Below are 13387 nucleotides of genomic sequence, written 5' to 3'. Positions count from 1 at the left end.
CGGCTCGGGCAGGGGAAGCAAAAAAAAAAGGAGTCGATCGGGAGCAGCTGCCGGCATGGGCTTCCGTTCGCAGTACGCAGTGACGGCGGCCCCGGTCGCGTACTCCACCGCTGTTGCTCAAGCGCGCAGCCCGGGGCATATGCAAGAGGATGTTCATGGTACTGCGCTGCCAGCGATTTAAAGGCCATTGTGGAGAAACGAAGGGTGCGCGCTGTCGCGCACGCGCTTTCATCCAACGCTATAGAGTAGCCCCAGCTGCGGCGTAATGTAAACACTCCTCAGCCGGCTTCTCTCCGCTCGTAGTGAAAAAAAAAAAAAAAAAACGATGAATGACCGCGAGCTAACGGTGAAGAAACTGACGACGGCGAAGGAGCGGGCTCTCGACAGCCGAGTGTACACAGTGCCCAACCGCGATCTTCTTGCACTGGAGTGGGCAGGCACTTCCCGGAACGGCTCTTAAAGCTCAGCATCGCCCCGGACGCTGACGCTGAGGGTGCATTATGCAATTTCGCAAGTTTTCCGGCTTCACGCAGCCCTCTCGTTGAGCCCGTAACGCTCGCATAGAGGCGCTTGTTTGCGCCGTGTGTTAGCCAGCGTGCGGAAAGACACGCCACAGCTGCAGGAGGCTAAGTGCCTCCGTTATTGCCGTTCTGGGCGCGGGGGAACCCAATGACCCTTTTTTTTTTCCACGATACTGCCACTTATACGCGACTGAGAGGAAGTTTAGTTGAAAGAGAAAGAGCAGACTGAACGGCACGGCTGCACGTGTGTTGGTGGAGGAAACTCCAAGCTAATCAGCCCACAACCTCAAAGAGATAGGCTCCATGAGAGTTACAAGATCTCCTGGGGTCACTTATCTTGAGCCCGTTGCACACACAGAGTAGGATGTAAGAGGTGATAAATCAGCCCGCAAAATGTTTGCACTTCACCCACGAGCTTCTCTTTTTAGCCATTTTCATTAGAAGAATAACTAAAGAAGAACTAAAGCTTTATAAGTATGCTGTGAGAATTTTCGACAATGCTTTGTGCTGTAAAACCAACGTGGCACTTAGGAGCAGTTCAGGCGTCCACCAAGACTGAAAGAGACCACTGCCCATCACTGTAGGTCATGCATAATGTGTTTTTTTTTGTTTTTTTTTGCCGGTGTTATCCCGATTCCTCAAGTAATGAGCCCTGAGGAATAATGAATAGAGAATGAATAGAAAATTAGCAATGCGCTGCTGAGAAAGTTTAACTGTACCCCTCTGGATCCACTTACCTCAGTTCGTCGTTTAATGCGAAAGCAGTATATGGGTCATAGCCATCGAAACTTGGCGTTGTAGTCCACAAGCAGCGGTTGATGTGAATGCGCTATATTATGATCGCGATAGCACACCATAAATCAAGCTTTCTCTTCGCAATAAGGCAAAGCAACAACACAAGTACCGAAACATTTATTGTACATAAGCGACGAAAGACAGTGTTTCTATAATACAGAAAAAAAGGCCAGTCTCCTTCGCTGCTCCTAGAAGTAAAGCAGAAGCGAAAAACAAATAGAACAGCGCAGTTAATATTAGTCAGTAGAAATGACTAACAGAGAACGATGCCACACTGAACCATACATCTAACACTCCCAGGCAGGTGAAACACCGAACCCCTCTTTTATAGCTCAAGCAAGACTGGTCAGGCTGAAACTAAAGTTTAACCCGACTACCGTTGCTCCTTATCACATCTTTGTTTTGTGCTCGCGCCTTTTCTGCATGCACGTTCTGTCCTTGACACACATAACACGTAACAAAATCTTATCTACAGCAACGCATCAGTGGGTGGTCACATCGCGCATTGCCGACGAACCAGTATTCGGATACCAGAAAGCCTAATCGGCCACTTAAGACAGAATGACACGACATGCTAGGCGCTAATTACAACAGAAGCAAAGCAAGGACAATTCACTCGTGGCAAGACCTTAACTCCGAAGCATAACACATTAACGTCAAATTATCAAAATAAACGAAGCAGCCTTCAGGATAGCAGATGGCCGGAATATCGAGCCGCTCCTTGGCATGCAGGAGAGCACGGTACTGAAAGGTCAGTTAAGTCAATAATTTTCAAGCGTCAAAGGTTGTAGTAAGAGCACACCACTGTGGGGACACCGGATTTATTGATTATCATGGAAGTTTTTGAATAAGCACCAAACATTATGAAAAAATAGGGGGACGATCAATGTAACTGATGCGAAAATGAGATAGCATGCACTTCGTGGCTTGAACGTTCCTTGTCGTCCGATGCGATTCTACTGCGGTGGTTGAAATCTCCAGTCGCTCCTTCAGATGGCGACGACGATAAACCAAGCACATCGCGGGGGACAGGCATTTCAACACGCCGGATGGTAGATGCGGCGATAGCGTAGTAGCCTAATATAGCGGCCAGCGGAGCTGATCTGCCTGCGTCGCTGCGGGCTCGAATCCCGCACGCGACCACTTCTATTCATTTACTTCACACCTCGATACGGTGTGACTACGCCGGCGGACGGCGGGTTTTTACTCCAACGAAGCTCCTATGTTATCGGATACAAGAAATGTGTAGGCAATCTCACTAAACGTTTGGCACGCTTAATTTGCGGTCATTGCGCAGATGAATGCTGGGGCAGTCGTAACGCCAACGACCAGGCGATTCATTACTTGTGGACGGCAGCCAGAACCGGAGCTATGCAATCTTCCCAGGCGAAAGAAGTACAAATCGGATCCCCCGTGCTTCCCAGCACAAGTCCCGGATCGACATTGTTTCCGTTATACAGCCACAAGATATATTCAAAAAGGAAAAAAAAAAAAGAGGCTGCCCCTGCATTAAGCGCCTTGGCTGGCGTGTTTCTGTCGGGCGACTCGCAGGAAATTGACGCCACCTGGTTCGCCGCGACGCTAGCATCCGGTCGAGAGCGGCACAGAAGAAGGGGCTGAGGAGAGGCGGGGCTAGATGAGGCCCAGCCGCTCGCGCTCCTTGGTCTTCTTCCGGACAACGTCGACATTCCGGTCCCTCCAGGTGCTCTTGCGGAGCTTGATGGGACGGCTGCCCACGTACTTGCCTGCAAGCAGAGCGGGGGACGGCGAGACAAGGTTAGAGGGAAAGTCTAAGAGTGTTCGAGCTTGATCGCAGAGCACGAAGCGACAGCACGGACAAACTAAACACGCTGTGAGCTGAGAGGAAAAGGCAGAAGAGGAAACAGGAGAGAGAAAGAGAGAGAGAAACACCTTCCGTGTTACGTCAGTTGTCGGTATTTGTATAATCTGCAACCTCCTGATTCCCCAGGCGTCAGGAAAAACATTGAAGCAGGGAGGCCTCGCTGCGAAGCGAGTCCCCCGCCGAAGAGCAGCAAGTCATCCGCCTGGCGACGGATATACCGCGAAGAAACAATGTAACTTCGCCTGTCTTTAGTCGCGGAAGCCCCGGCCCTCGTCCCTTGAGCCTACGCGCCGGTGGCGGGGAGCAGGCAGCCTCCTACATCGGTGAAAAATAAAGTTCTTCTTCTTCTTGTGAAGACGGGTGACAACAGTGCCAACTGGCGTGATTAGTTGGCGGCCTCACGATACCTGGTGCCCCACAACTGATGGCGCTAAAGGTGTTTTGAGTAGCGACCCCGCATAAAGGGAAACTTAACTTACTACTGGCGTTTGAAAGAGTGCTCTGCTAGGTCAGTTGCTGAACCATATTTTCAGTAAGCACACAGCGCGGGAACACAACACAAGGGACAAAATACGTCAAGACGACAGGAAAAACACCCTTTGACGAATTGGACGACCACACTAATAGCCGTTTGATGTTGCTGCTTAATACTGTGCCTACATAGCTGCAACAACAGCTCTCTCGTATACAAAGACACTGTATCGTAACACTGATTGCACCGAAGCATTGGCCAAAGCGGCATTAGTGGTAAAAACACAGCCGCCGCAATGGCGACGCTATACGCCGCAAAAATGCAACTTTTCTTGCGGCTTCACTGTGCACCCGAAACCTACCCTACTAAAAAACAACCGCGGCGCACCGCAACGTTGATCATTCCTCTATCTCCGCTCCATAAACACAAGCTTTCTTCTCTATTTATCTAAAGTACAACGCCCGCGAGGTATGCATGCGCGGGACGCTTAAATGGGCAAGACGACTCTGAATGCCTGCGAGTCGCTTCTGCAGTTTTTAAATGGCAGTCACTTATGAAACGAATGTCGAGATGAACGCAGATTTCGCGAATCCTTAAAGCCCGGTTTGAATGAATGTAGCCTTTATGACCTCTGTGTGCTCATATATGCTCGGGCCACGCGCATGCGTACATGAAATCAAAACATCCCACATTCAAAACACACGAACCCAAGAGCGCAGGCGAACGTGCAAGCTAAAAAAAAAACGAAAAGAACTAAACACAGCACTAATAGAGTACAAGAAAAAAACGCATACACGAGCACACACAAGAGGGACAGAATACCTAGTCATAAGACGGAGACGGCTTTATCGCGCAGTCTTGATCATCTATCTAATTACCGTTTCATTTGAGACACCAACCTGCAATTACACTGCAGCAGTTTCCTGAACAATGCCTTTTACTGCCAGGCCCCAACGGTTTAGTCCATCACTCGTATGTACTGCCATGTGACTAAAAGTGCTTTGTAGAGATGCATTCAATGCTCCGCTTTACAGTAACCACCCTTGAACGCTTGTGGGGACCGATCATGATTACGGTAACTGAGCAGTGAAACAGATCAGAATATCGCAGACGTGCAGCATTAAAGAAAGAAAGAAAGAAAGAAAGAAAGAAGGAAAGAAAGAAAGAAAGAAAGAAAGAAAGAAAGAGAGAAAGAAAGAAAGAAGGAAAGAAGGAAAGAAGGAAAGAAAGAAAGAAAGAAAGAAAAGAAAGAAAGAAAGAAAGAAAGAAAGAAAAGAAAGAAAGAAAGAAAGAAAGAAAGAAAGAAAGAAAGAAAGAAAGAAAGAAAGAAAGAAAGAAAGAAAGAAAGAAAGAAAGAAAGAAAGAAAGAAAGAAAGAAAGAAAGAAAGAAAGAAAGAAAGAAAGGAATCCAACACAGAAGAACTTTTTTTTCTGCTTGGATGTCGCGGGTGTCATCTGCAGAGCTAATGGCATCCCACCGCCCCTGTCTGGTTGCTAATATGGTGACAAAAGGTGCTCATAGAACTTTCCACAAATTGCAGCGCCGCGCCATCCCCTAGCGGATCCGCGCAAAGCATGATGGGAGAAAGGAGCGATCGCCTCCCGCGTCGGCTGCTGTCAAGCGTGTTGCTGTGTTGTGCCGCCGTGTTCAGGCGTTGTGCGTCTTCTCGTGCGCGTTGTTTGTTGCCTTTTAGCAAAATGTTGCAGCGCACTGCTGTGGTGGTTATCTGCTAGTCTTTCTGCAATTCCGTGGGGACTTTTTTAGACATTCGACATGTCTGCAAAGGAGAATCGCGGTGGCGGTCAAACGTGCTTCGTGCCCGCTGTAGTAACAACACGAGAAAGGACATCAACATTTCATACCATGTATTCCCCAAAGACAAGAAGCTGAAGCTAGAATGGGTGCGCAGGATAAATCGGCAAGCTTCCCAAGGGCGATTTACCCTGTGGAAGCCTTCGAAACACCACAAAATATGTGGTGCGCGTTTCAACATTAGCGGGCGCAAGGGATACATGGATCGTCTACCCACGATCTTTCCACATCGAGTGTAAGCGGAACGGACGCCTGCTGTGATTACGGGTATGACTATCGCTTCGAGAGAAGGCGGTTGTCTGCTGCTAATGCTTGCCCAATTTTCCCCTTTCATCGTACATAACATGCATATGAGCGCGATCTTATGCAACATCCCATCACACGCCCATGCGGTGGCTGAAGCGTTGGCGGCGAAACAACTTCGCCCTCCTCTCGCGCGGACACTTATTCGCGTCGGAAAAGGCTTACTATTGCATTCCGAATAAATGTCAGCGACGTTGCACGCATGTGCAGTTGCTGCTAAAGTTGAAACAACACGATACCGAACGATCAGTGCAAGACCAAGCTGTCTGATGACTTGTCAACAGCAGCAGCAAAGAAAAACACACCTGGAAGCTATAACATGCCCCAAACGAAAAGGGCACACAAATTTCGGGCAGCTGGGCAGCAGCGGGACGCGGAGCGATGGGCACATGCGAATCTCCAACTTCGGCTGGTGACCGGGACAGAGGACGTCGCGACCAGGTACGGCCAGGACGCCACAACCGGCAGCCTCAAGGCCGCCCGCAATGCTGCTGCATAATTTTCGTTTGTTTTAGGCTTTCATGAATAAAGTTTTTCACCACCAGCATGGCCACATGAGCGGCGAGGGCTCTGCGTATACATGCATTGGGCGAACGCCGGTCTTTGCGTCTACTGGTGCTTGGCTGGTGATCCATGGCCGCGGAACGCAGCATCCAACTGTGTCAACCAACTGTGTCATGTTTAGCAAATAGCTCGTGTTCTGTCTAAGGGAGTGCTTGAAGATAATATCACAGCAATGAACATTTACCGTGTCAGCATGAAATTTCCCCAGGAGTGCGCCGATGAGGACGACTGCACTGATACTGTTGTTTACATCGCTGCATAGGAACAGCTAGTGCTCGTTTTCATGACATAAAACGCAACCGGCGCATTAGTTCTATTAAAAAACCTGTTTTCTTTTTTACCGGTTGTAGCCGTGCTTGTTTACGCAGTGCGATAACGCGTGGGAAGCGATGATGCGATCGCACGGCTGAGATACACTTGACAGCGGGCTGTTGACATCGCTCAGGACCGGCGCTTCTCGCTTCTTGTACCGGCTTCCTCCGACGTAACCAGTACATTATTTTGAACTACATTATCCAGAAGTATGTTTGGCGACCGTTCGCTTTAACTGAAATGGTCTAACTTGTTATCCACAAGCTAGCGACGGCGACGACTGCTGCTGGCCGTAAAGCACGGCTCGGCAGTTTGGGTCACACCGGCGTTGCCGTTCATCATATGCGTGCCCTGCGATGTAAGCAATAGTTGATTTCAGGTCACTGTTGCCAAAACTACACTCGGTGCCCATTTTCATTCGCTAAAGCTTGTGATTCGCTCTTAACAACCGCCGCAATCACAGATCCAACCCTGCGGACTCGCTAGGCCTAGTCGTCGCGGAAGGGAAGGGAGTCGTCGTCGACGGAAATTATTTTGGCAAGCGCTTATCGCTGGGGAGTGTTCAGGTGTGGATGTGTGAAATATAGCCGTTAGTTTCGCTCATTTAGAAGCGCGAACATATTCACATCGCCGCCTCATCACTGTGCTTTCGCTCAGCCGCAGACAAGGCTGACCGTCCGCCGATCGGACTCATCGGTGTCGTTGGCCTGAAAAACTTGTCCCACTGCAATCATATCACAGTAACCTAGATATTTCACTGTAATAACATGCTGCTGTTGAGCGTGATATATACAGTGTCGTTGTCGGCAGAGAAAGGCTTTCCGGTGATCAGGCACAGTCGGAGAGACGGACGAAAAGACGCGAGCGCGGCGCCGCGGGCGCCGCGGCGCTCCGTTTTCCCAGAGTGCTTTGCGCGGCCGCTTGGTGGCGCTGCAGAATTTGTGAAAGGTCTATTGACTGCAACGCAGTCTAGTTGCTAGCCAGCTTCAACAGAGTGGCAAGAAGAATCAAATTTAATACAGCAGCATAACACTAACTTAACAGACAAGAAAATGATATGCCTTCCAAAGGAATCCACCCTTCGACTTATCGGCGAATAGCATGCGCACAGCTAAATGAAAACAGACTTGCAGAGAGCAAATTAAAAGTAGGCGAGAGAGAAAAAAGTGGTCGCGCCAGTTTGTCCAAAAGTCCTGCAATGCTGACAGTTTTCCTCGACACAAAATAAGCATGCGATGATCCTCACATCGTGTGTGGCGACATTTTGAGGTAATTATACAGCAGCTCCTCACGCACTCTTCAAACTGAATGGCTTGGTAGAACCGAGATTAGCCACATGATGTAAGACGAACCGATAATGCATAGTGCCGACTGCATAATCAATATCAATCCAGACCATTTCATATCCAATTCCTGCCCACACAGCCCAGTCCCATGCAGTATTCCGAGTACCCGTCACAAAAGGCTGAGTACCCAGAACGTAACGCTGATGACTGCAGGCATCACGCCCACTGGCCGTGCATTCAGGCGGATATCGGTGACACGAAAGAGGGCGCTTACCACCACTACTGCACCATTTTTTTTTTTTTTTGAGAAATTCCGCGATAATCAAGGATTAAAATTTATGGAGGCGGTAGTTGAAGCATGAAAAGTTTTTTTTACGCTAGCATTTAAAATAGCGACGTAATCGACGATTAAAGTTATTAAAGTTCAGGCTTCTTCTCACAGCACTGGAAAAGCGCGGAGATGCTTGGTGTGACGTCACAGACAGTAAGATTTCAAATTTCTGCGGCGCCGTCACACACCCTGTCGTGCGTCGCTGGATGCTGCCAAACAACGCTCGGCAGGCTTTGCTTTCGGTGACTCTCGTCTTTTTCCTTCAAAGCAACGTTTATGCGTTTCAAAATGTACCGGTACCATAGATGACGTCATCATGCGCACCCCACTTGGCGCTCTGCGCTGCGGAGAAGCTTGAAGGCCGTCATTATTCTAATCGGCAATTGCATCACCGTTTAAAACGCCAGCCCAAAAGTGCTTCGCAGGCTTTAGCTGCATATTCCACACATTCGACGCCTTTAAGCTCGTCGAAACTCTAAAAGCTCTGCAGTTTCCATATTTTTCGCAACGTCCTCCGAATGAGGCGAAAAGCGATATGGTGACTTCTGGCCAGCGCCTAATATATTTCTGCGAATTACAGCAACGCTTCGCGCAAAAAAATGAAATGACAATGTAAATAGCCGGTGGCGGCAGTAAAAATTTAATGGCGGACCGTAACATCCCGCGGCTGAAAGCGGTTTTAGCTTTTACCCACGCCCACATGGTTCCCAGAGCGGTAAAGAAAATAAAACAGCATCAGCTACAGAAGCGAAAGACACAACGAGAAAAGCAACGAACCAACAAGGCGGAAAAAATATACGCAAGACCCGACGAGTAGGAAACGCGACCTTGTCCGATAGTCGCAAAAAAAAAAAAAAATAGACCCCGGACAAGAGGATCGTCCCAGTCTCATTATGATGAGCGCCTAGACGGTATACCCACTGAGTTCCAGCACTTCCGGTATCAAGGTTCGCTTAGGAATTGCCAGCAGAGAGAGAGAGAAAAAAAATAAGAAAAAAAAAGGGCAGTGCACTAAGTTCTCTGCTAGACAGCCAATGCAGGAAAGAAATCTTTAGCACAGCCGCGTGCGTCCGGGCTGTGGCCCATCTCATCTCTGCGTCGGTGCAGCGCACAAGCTCCGAGAGGACAAAAGGGAGGAAAGGGTGGGATGGTATAGGGAGTAACCAGAGAGGCACGGGGAAAGAAAAGTAAATATAAGGAAAAGAAAGCGCGGCAATGCTCGTACGGTCAGGCGAAACACGATACCACGAGCGCAGAATGCACTTAGTTCGGGAAATAGATTTTGGAGGAAGGCTGAACTGAACCGCCAGCGTTTTCATCCATGTATGTACGCCTATACATTGGAAAGTCAAGAACAAAAGTATTAACGTATATTTAGCCTCGACATTCCCAGAAGCGAAACTTGACTCAAATTGAGAGGACGAGGATCTTATTCAGGGAGAGCACGGAGGTCAGCCCGATCAACGAAGCAACAGAAAGACGAAATGCTAAAGCCTCGTTGGAAATTTTACCAGCTCGGAAGACAAAACGAGGGAAACGAGGGTATCGACGCTCTGTTCCGAGTCTCCCTCGTTCTCGTATGAAGTCTTCTACGCTGCTAGCTGATTAAACACGGTCTGGCCTGCTGATACGCATCTCGACGTCGTAATCCACGTGGTTAATACGTCCGACTCCAACACCACAACCCCTTATTGACATGCGATGACGACTTATTATGCACGCCTTTCCTGCAAGCAAATTTTTTAGTATGACAAAACAAAGCAACGTTGTAGCGACTGTTGACATAACTCAGCACTAGGAGCTCAAAACTGCTGGCATATAAAAATACTATAGCGAGTGTCAACTCGTGCCGGATGCGGCAGAACTAGCAGGAAAGTTCACCTATAATAGAAATACGATTTAAAAAAAGAAAAAAAAAGCAGTTGGTAACACTGGACCACACTCCACGGTGTCCTGTATTACTCCGCTGGCTAATTACAACAGTAAAGGAATTCTGCATTTTAATGGTTCACTATATTAAACAACGCAGGTATTACAATTCTAGAGCTTATAGTTTTTTTCTTGTGATCTGCCTATGGTTTAGATAACAAGAAAAGCCCTAACAATGTACTACTATTTTTGTCGTGGAGAAATTGTGTACGGCGGTGCACAACGCAGACTGAGCTTCACTGCATAGTTAAGTTGTATCCAACTAGAGCACGTGCCACAGCGAGCAGGCTTCGTTGCCCGACTTAGTTTCAGCGGGAAAGATGCTTTTCCCGCCCGAAAAATAAAAACAAACAAACTGGGCAACACGCTGCTTAAGCGCCAAAGTCGAAAACAGTTTGGTTTATGGGGGTTTAACGTCCCAAAGAGACTCAGGCTATGAAGGACGCCGTAATGAAGGGCTCCGGAAAATTCGACCACCTGGGGTTCTTTAACGTGCACTGACATCGCACAGTACACGGGCCTCTAGAATTTCGCCTGCATCGAAATTCGACCACCGCGGCCGGGATCGAACCCGCGTCTCCCGGGTCAGGAGCCGAGCGCCATAACCACTGAGTCACCGCGGCGACGCATTAGTGTAGACAGTACGCGCTACATGCTGTAGCACTTTTTTTTTCGGAGTTTCCACACAGTACTGTTTACAAAGTAAACAGGACATTAATAACTGTTCGGGCAACAGCCGAAATCGGCTGATGCCCACAGTCATACACATTTGGAAGCGCATTTATAACACGGATGCCTTATTATTTAACTACTATTCATATATAAAAGAAAATAAACAACTAATGTTATTCTATATCAGAAATAAAAAAAGTCTTCACAGGGGCAGTCACGGTTCCTGGAAATTCACTTTAACCGGAATATGATTCTATACTTTCCACCCTAGAATTGCAATATGCGCTCAATATAAACACTCTACGTGCATCCCGCGTGCAAAAACATCCCACACGCTTTCGAGACTGCAAGCCCGGTGCGTGCAGAGCGCTTTCAAACTCAACCATCTGCCCCGTATCTTTTGTTGTTGTTGTTGTTAGTTTCTAGCTTAAATACGAAATTCGGTTGCACAAAGCGAGGAGCCGCCGCATTTATTAGACACCACGCTTTAAAAAATTGCGAGGACACTTTCGCAACTGAGGCGAAAGCCAAGGACACTATGCCGTGAGGACTTCCGGTGGATGTGACGTCACACTGTTCCCGTGGCTGTATCGATACCCAAATTATACATCTTTCGGGAATCTTAAGTGTTAATTACGCTTGATTACACATTTTTCCATCTAATCTGACACAAATCCGACGTTTTTCCAACCATTATGTGACAATTTACACTATGCCGTGACGACTTTCGCTGGATGTGACGTCACACCGTTCCCGTGGCTATATCGACGTCCGCGCTATTTCGACATTTTTGCCTATAATTAATTTAATCTACAGTCCTCGAACTTGGGTTCTAGGTTCATTTTTTTTCCTCCTCTATCAGAAGCAACCCTTGGTTTTCTTCTATCTTTTTTAGTTCTTGAGTTAAACGCATGTGACAGGCTTTGTTAACGGACGACAGTATGAGCCATTAAAGGCTTTCGCATTAAAACAAGCATTGCGTAAAGCCCACAAAAGTGCTGGAGACAAATGCCGCTCCACGCTGCCCGGGCGCCGAGCGTCTTTCACGCTCACGCCTGTACCACCTGACGTCACTGCGAGCGTCACGATTTCCATGCAAACAAACAAACAAACGAAAGAGTGATGGCCTTACGTAAATGAGGCGTGCACTCGATAACCCCGCCAAGCCAGCCCAGGTGCCACGCCCGCCTGTTTACTACCCGCGCGGTCACTCGCCAATACACGGGGCATGGTGCGCGCCTCGTAACCAGGACGGCCAGGGAACAAAGGGAAGTGAGTGACGGCGCAGCGGCCGGCCATTGAGATACGATAGCAGGGGAGAATGAATGGGTGACCCCCCGCTGGACCAAAGTGCGCTGAATCGTGTCCGGGATGACATAATTATCATCTCCCGACTATGACAACCCCGCGGGACCTGCAGCAATCAGCCCTGCAAGTTATAATGAAGGGTTATAAACAAAGCAAAGAGCAGGTATATTATACAACACTTCTTTTATAATTACACCCCTTCGCGCCATTCCTGCTTGAATGAGACGCCGCCACACCTTCACTACTGCCGGAATTGACGAGTCGGTACGGGGAATGGTAACAATGGAATTGAATCGAATGAAAACAATACTTCGTAGCGGTCCTAAAATATACCGACCCCTGCGTCAAAACGAAATGAACTGCTGGTACGCAATCCCCCGCTGGAAACACGAAGACGTTAGAGACATACTATGAAGTTAGCGACATACTTGAATACGCATACCAGGCCCGCCATGAGATCGGCTTTCCGCTAGCCGTCGCTTGGCACCCAAAAGCAGTCGCAGCCGCTTAGCAAGCCGTTCCTAGAATGTGCGTGAAGCCTTGAAACGGCCGCCGCGGTGGCTCAGTGGCTATGGTGCTCGGCTGCTGTCCCGAAAGACGCGGGTTCGATCCCGGCCGTGGCGGTTGAATTTCTTTGGAGGAGAAATTCAAGGCCCGTGTACTGTGCGATGTCAGTGCACGTTAAAGAACCCCAGGTGGTCGAAATTTCCGGAGCCCTCCACTACAGCGTCTCTCATAGCCTTAGTCGCTTTGGGACGTTAAACCCCATAAACCATAACCAGCCTTGAAACGTTCTCCGCATATATCGACGCGATTTAACGCTTGTTTTAAATAGCTTCGCGATGACATGAGACAAGGAGGCTGCTAAAGGCGACCTAAACAATTTTTTGCCTGTGACGAATGAAGAACAGAGAGGGGAGCGGGTGGGGGGTTTAAACGTGTAATTTCATTGTGTAGTGACACTGCCACAGTACAGAGATTCTGCGGATCGCTGCATCCGAACCGCGAGGTCCGAGAAGCTGCACTCAGAGGACTGAACTCGAAGCACAGCACTGAACTGCTCAATATCTAGGCACAAAGGAGCTCAAAGAATGGGCGCGTGAGACACAAATGCAACACTGGAAGCTGATAGCGGCGCTCCGAACAAGAAATTACGCATCCAAGAACAGTTCATGACACTTTGCCCAGCCTCTATCGTATCCGCCTTGCACCGAGTTCCCAGCGTTACCCTGGACCGG

The 13387-nt window shown here is 48.6% G+C and overlaps 1 protein-coding gene across 2 annotated transcripts in view; it reads right to left on the bottom strand.

The window, feature by feature from the left end:
* Positions 1-1414: 1414 nt before the first annotated feature.
* The window catches only part of LOC149340832 (uncharacterized), a 127328-nt gene continuing 115355 nt past the window's right edge, over positions 1415-13387 (bottom strand). The window contains exons 5-6 of one of the 2 annotated variants that reach the window (XR_016283656.1): positions 2882-3061; positions 1415-1504 (exon numbers count right to left, since the gene is read on the bottom strand). Coding sequence is in view for 1 of the 2 variants with exons in the window: in XM_089549727.1 (XP_089405853.1) it covers positions 2949-3061 (113 nt within the window). In the remaining variant the exon portion in view is untranslated. Of the gene's footprint in view, positions 1505-2629; positions 3062-13387 lie in introns of those variants that run through there. The other variant, XM_089549727.1, reaches the window with a different exon arrangement.

Source organism: Amblyomma mixtum, chromosome 6 (assembly GCF_055824585.1).
Source record: "Amblyomma mixtum isolate Tamu chromosome 6, ASM5582458v1, whole genome shotgun sequence".
NCBI classification, from domain to species: Eukaryota; Metazoa; Arthropoda; class Arachnida; order Ixodida; family Ixodidae; genus Amblyomma; species Amblyomma mixtum.
This window is presented reverse-complemented; position numbering and strand designations above follow the sequence as displayed.